Source organism: Zonotrichia albicollis, chromosome 13, assembly GCF_047830755.1.
Source record: "Zonotrichia albicollis isolate bZonAlb1 chromosome 13, bZonAlb1.hap1, whole genome shotgun sequence".
NCBI classification, from domain to species: domain Eukaryota; kingdom Metazoa; phylum Chordata; class Aves; order Passeriformes; family Passerellidae; genus Zonotrichia; species Zonotrichia albicollis.
In genome coordinates, this window is record NC_133831.1 from 13,897,235 (window position 1) to 13,903,234 (window position 6,000).

At 38.7% G+C, this 6,000-nt stretch overlaps 1 protein-coding gene across 2 annotated transcripts in view; it reads left to right on the top strand.

The window, feature by feature from the left end:
* Window positions 1–5,645, top strand: part of RHPN2 (rhophilin Rho GTPase binding protein 2) — a 32,262-nt gene extending 26,617 nt beyond the window's left edge. For both annotated transcript variants that reach the window (XM_014270999.3, XM_074551084.1), the window contains exons 12-15: window positions 35–111; window positions 1,090–1,236; window positions 2,007–2,162; window positions 3,405–5,645. In XM_014270999.3, the coding sequence (XP_014126474.2) occupies window positions 35–111; window positions 1,090–1,236; window positions 2,007–2,162; window positions 3,405–3,656 (632 nt within the window). In that variant the 3' untranslated portion in view covers window positions 3,657–5,645. The remainder of the gene's footprint in view (window positions 1–34; window positions 112–1,089; window positions 1,237–2,006; window positions 2,163–3,404) is intronic.
* Window positions 5,646–6,000: the final 355 nt, after the last annotated feature.

The window sequence follows — 6,000 nt, forward strand, 5'->3', positions numbered from 1 at the left end:
AAAGAAAATTCATTTTGTTTTATTTTTATTTCAGCTAAAACAGAACATAAAATAGAAACAATTGCTCCTCAGTTTTCCAAGGTGAAAGTGAAAGACTTCTTTCACAAGCTGGTATGTAATTAACACACTGATGCTGACCAACCTCTGCCCTTTTGATAGCACCTATAAATTCACTATAACCTGAGGGAAGGGACACATGTATTTTAGCCTGAAAAATGATCCTGTAGTAATTGATTTTTCAGAATCTATTGGAGAAATTACTCCTAGCTTTAGAGGTATAAGTCAGCTTGAGAAGCAAAGGATAGAAGTGCCTTTTCTGTATGGCTTGCACAGCATTCAGTCTTGAAAACCTTCATACAAGTCCCATGAAGTCTCAGCAGATAATTGCACACAGCTTAAGGGGAGGGATGGATACCTAGTGTGTGGAGACAGGCATGCAGAATGTGGCATTGCATGTGACACAGCCAGTCTTTCAGGTGGCTCTGTGTGTGTCAGTGAGCAAAAGGAATATGGTTAGGATCAGAATATGCAAGGTTTCATGAATCAGTTTCTCTCCTCTGAAATGAGTTATACAGGACGAAGGAAAACCCATGAACCCTAATGAAGAGAATTAAGGGCTATTTAGAGGGGGTACAGCTCCTTTAAAAAAGAATACACTCTCTATGAGCAGATGAATATTAATTCCCCAACCATACTGTGGGCCCTAAAGCAGCCATCAACAAAGTGTTGCCTTAAAGCTCTACACTACAAAAATATAAGAACTTTATGACTCCCCTCATTAATGGGCTAACCTATATTTAAATAGGAGAATTACTGCTAGAATGAGTAACCATATAGCCTATGCAGCCAGAAGATTCTGCACACCTTAACAGAAATCCTGGGAGAACCTGGCAGTTGCCTTTATCCCACTCTGTTTGAAGTACCAGCTGAACAGTCAGGAAATCCCTTTGCATTTCCAGGGAATTAGCTGGGAGTTAACCTGAGTAAAACCTACAAAAGATGAGTTTAAAGCACTGTGACTTACAAAGCCAGAAATGCTGACTTACAAGTGACAGTAAAGCACAAGGTTCTGCTTTGTGCTCCCTGCAGGGCCCACTGACAGTGTTCTCAGCCAAGCAGAGATGGACAGCCCCACGGACCATCTGCCTCCACCATGAAGCAGCAGAGCTTGGATTCAGTCTGAAAGGAGGTTCACCAGTACAGATTTATTGTCTTGATCCAGCTTCTTCTGCAGCAGTAAGTATATTGGTGTGATATGAACCATTTCTCTGCAGACTCTAGTTCATACTCATGGATTTATTGAGTCCTTTACATTAGGATAGTAAATTCTTATAATCTGAATACATTTTAAGTGTTATATATGCTGCAGATTGTTAAAGTACCCATATCCCCAACATCACATGAAACTAGAGTTGATTTCTTTCTCTGTTCATTCTTCAAAAGTCACAGATAATAAAAGCAAATGTTACTTCCTGTCTTATTCAGGAGGTTAGAAGGGATAAATACTTCAAAAGGTAGCATCAAGAATAAGGATCAGGAAGGGAATGCAAGGTGTAGTGTTTGCCTAAGGAAAGAAGGGCAAGGATATTTTATTGGCTTGTAATGTTCTTTCAGGGAAAATCCAAAGTGATAAAGCAGCATGCAGTGAAAAGCAGTTCACTTATAGAAAAGGCAGAAGTAACCACAGAAATACAAATTAAAATAATGAAGAGAAAGAATTACACATTGCAGGCAATGACAGTAGCATAGCAAAACCCAGGGTTCACTTACTGAAGGAGAAAAGTGAAAAGAACATAAAACCAGCCAACATTTGAGTATAGCAGAATCACATCAGTGGTAACTCCAGAGGTAGCTTGTGTACTTGAGAAAGTTACACATGTGTAGCTAGAGAATGTGTTTGTAGCATCTAAGAGTGAAATGCCTTTGGAGCAGGTACTCTGTGATGACAAAAACATTTACATGTCTTTATAATTCTGGAAAATAACCTGTGTCCAATTTTTTGACAGTCAGCAGGCCTAAAGGAAGGTGACTACATTGTATCAGTTGGTGGTGTGGATTGCAAGTGGCTTGGTGTCAGTGAAGTGCTGGAAAAACTGAAAAGTGTGGGAAAGCAGCCCGTGGAGATGGAGGTTATCAGTTGCCAGGATACAGCAGCATCTTTGGTATGTAATGAGGCAAACTGGCAGGTTTGATATGCTGGACTTGTGTCACTTGCCTCCTTCAGTTCCTGGTCAATGTTTACTTTCCTGTACTCAGATATCCCACTTAGCCTGGGAATATATAAAACTTTCAGATGTGTGTTCAGTTTTAAACCATCTGTTGAAACCATTGTGACCTAGCAAGCTAAAGCAGCCTGGCTGCATAAGAATGGGATGGAATTTTTTGCAGTGCAGCTACTTAGATTAATTGCATGAAAATTTTGAAGACCTAGTTTATTTCCCCTAACTTGTCCCAGAGGATGAAGGCATTACCCTCTTCAGCAGTGGAAAAACCACAGTGAAACAATAATGGAAGGAAATAGAACATCCAAGACCATGTGCTTATTTTCTATGCACTGTTATTCTAAATGATCTGTGTGACTTTTGTATTAGATCATGGATTATTTTATGTCTTTTTTTTTTTTTTATTTTGATGAACTTTTAACTGCCCAGTCAGTTACAAAGCTACTATAGAAGCTTTAGACTAAGTCATCACAAGATTAAAAAGTATTAAGCTCTAAATAACTTAATAGTTGTGTGAAAGAACCTGTAGTTCAGCTAAATCCACTGCTTCATGCCTTTAACATTCCCTGGCAAGATTAGACACTCAAGTAATGTTGCCTGAGAAGCTGTTAAGGTGCCCCTGCTGCTGTTAGGTTTTCTTGTTTTATTAAAATTGGTTTTCCTTATTGAAAATAAGGAATTATGCATCTGCCATTCCAAGCTGCAACTCAAAGGCTAGAATATAAGCAAATTGTTTCAGGGCACAGCTAAGAGGAGACAGAGAAGGCTGTCTCTGTCAGGTATCCCAGGAGAATGTCACACAGGAGCTCCTGCAGTTGTGATCAGTACAAAACCTGTCCAAAGAGATTCTCCTTCACATCTGTGCAGGAATTGCACACTTGAGCTTTGTAGGGAGGTTACTGTGTATATTAAATAGTTATGCTGGAAGCCAGTAAATATTAACAACCCAAGGAAAGATTCACAAGTTCCTTTATGTTTTGCAGAGTATACCTTTGAGTCTCCATGTGCACAATCCCAGGGTGACAGCACTCTGAAGGGCCTCGTGCTCAGCAGTGTCATTAGCACAGAAAGCTTGCTGCAGGCTGCCCTGCAAAACTGCTTGCACAGTAACCTTTTGTTATTCTCAAAATTTTGACCCATTTTGGATGAGTGATTCTTACAATGCTTCTCTTTTTCCCACAGCATAGCAAGAGTGCAACTTACTCCATGGGAATGCAGAAGACATACTCCTTAATCTGTTTAGCCATGGATGAGGATAAAATTGATCAGACCAAGAAAACCCCACTAAAACTTCCTTTTCTAAGCTGGGGAACTAAAAACAGACAGAAAGCTGCAAGTACACTCTGCCTTCCTTCAGCTGTGGCTGGAAGTTCTCAGACTAAGAAGAAGCTTTCTCCCTTCACACTTTTCAATACAGAAAGTTCATTGTACTGAATCTTCCAGAAGTATCTGTTAATGTGACTTTTGTTTAAAATGTAAAAATATTGATCAATTTTATCTTCACATACGTATGTATAAACCCAGACAAATACTGGTGACTTCATTTGCTGTGCATTGAGCCACTTGTGGTCAGAAGCTGGCAGAAACTGTAAAACTGAGGTATTTGAAGGTTAGAATGAAGTCCTTTGGGAGGTATGCAATAACAAGATGTAGATTCTAGAATTGCTTACATGAGGACTGGACTCCTTTGGTGTTTCAAAATACAGTTATGACTGATTTTTCATAAAAATAGTCATAACTATGCTAGATGGGAGTTATTTATTACAAACTTGATGCTGAATGCAAAATAATAAGGGGACATGTTAGAGAATGATTTTGCTCTTAAAGTTAAGAGTCAGTAATAAATCATTTAACATTACTTTGAAAAACTATCTTAACAAAGCACAGGTGAGAGAATATATTATTATTCAGAGAAACAAATCTAGTGTCAAGGAGCAGTGTGATAGAGTTGTGTTTTATGCAGAGGTGCTTCCTCACAGTACTAGGTGTAGCCTACTGAACAGGTCATTTAATTCTGGAAGAGAATTACAAGGCTGAAAATTTAAAAGGTCTTTTGAACTCCAAAAGGCTTTTACTCTCTTCTTTTTTCTGATTTAAGTAACATTTTAAATGCCTGTTGATTCAGTTGTTAAAAACAGGCTTTATTCCAAATGTTATTTAACTTACTTACCTTAAGACTTGTATCTCACTTGTCTTGATAAAATGGATAGCTGTGAAACAAATCTCAAAATGGATGTATTATAATATATTGATTCGAGAGCACATAAATTGCAGTGGTGCTTTAAAATATGATAAAGGAAGTGCTTGTGCTAAGTGGCAGGATATTTATTTACTATCACATCAAGCAAAAAAAATCTTCTGCCCTTGGAAAAATTAATGAGCAAGCTGTATCTAGAGTAAGGAGGGGGACAAAAATAACTGGTGAGCATTTCTTTGAGATTCTTCTGTTTCCTTAAATTAATTGAAAATTGCTAACACTGTAGTGTTAGTTAACTTTGCCATCTACAGAGTAGATAGATACTTAAAATATACACAAAAATCTGCATCTTGCTGTAAACTTTTGAGTTGTCATTTATTTTTAATTTCTTATGTAGTAGATGTAAATATCTTGATGACCCTTATTTAAGAATAAAAATCAGATGCTGCCATTTACTAGTAGCTTTTTAATTCTGCTTCAGTTTGGATGATAAAGCATAATTTACAGGTTTTTGCTATTTACTGTTGCCATACTTCTTGTGTGTTTCTCTAATGTTGCTTACAGAGATCTAAGAAACTTTTCTTAAAAGTTCCTGTATTGTGCAATATCAACTAAGAGTTAAAAACCAACTTCTTTACAAAGAGTGTAAACACATTTCCAGTTTCCCTGTAAAGGTTACATGAAAAATCAGCTGTAAATTCCTTGTGACTTGCCTATCCTCAGCAGTTACTCTTTAGGTGTACTGGTAGTAGTGCTTCTTTTACACACACACAACCAGCAGCCAGCCCCTGATGTGCACAGCCCTGCCTCACACTGTTCCATACAGATGAGATTTACTGTGCCTGAAATTGCTATCCAAGTACCCAAACCTTTACAAAGTCACAGCAATCACTCTTGCAGCTCTTCATTTCTCCTAAACCACTATCATAGTCTTCCTGGAAATACTTTCCCTCTTAGCTCCTGGATAATTGTATTTCCCTTCCCATCATCACATTCACTTGAGGAAAGCTTGGCTTTTAAAATTTAAAACACACCCCAAAATTCAAGCAAAAATGTGGACCTCTCAGGTGCCAAACAAATACTCTTAGTTTTCTGTTCTACACTGAGTGGCAGCCAACAGCTAACTCAGCTAGCAGTGAAAGGAGTGTGTGCTTTATGTTCTGCTCAGGCCACAGGAATTAATTTTTGTAGCAAGTGTCTACCACAAGGATGTGTAAGGCCCTAAATGTCAGATCTCAAGATCTCAGTCCTGAGATGCTGAGCCTCCGAGACCACCTTGGGGGGCTCGGGAGTCCTGGAATGTTGCCAGAAGTGTCTGGTGGCTGGACTTTAACCCTACACAGGAGACGACAAGGATGAGGGCTTCACAGGGTGAATGGTGAAGGGATTAGTTAATTAGAGGGTGAGACACAGGGTTTAGGATTTATGTACAGGGGGGTTTAGAGGAGTAAGATGGAGGAATTGGGGTGTGTCCTGTCCTTCTTCTTCTTCCTCTTCTCCTCCATCTTCTTTGGCCACGGTGGCACCTTTGGATTGGTTATTACTGAGAGTACACCGAGTTATAAGAATAGATGGTATTGG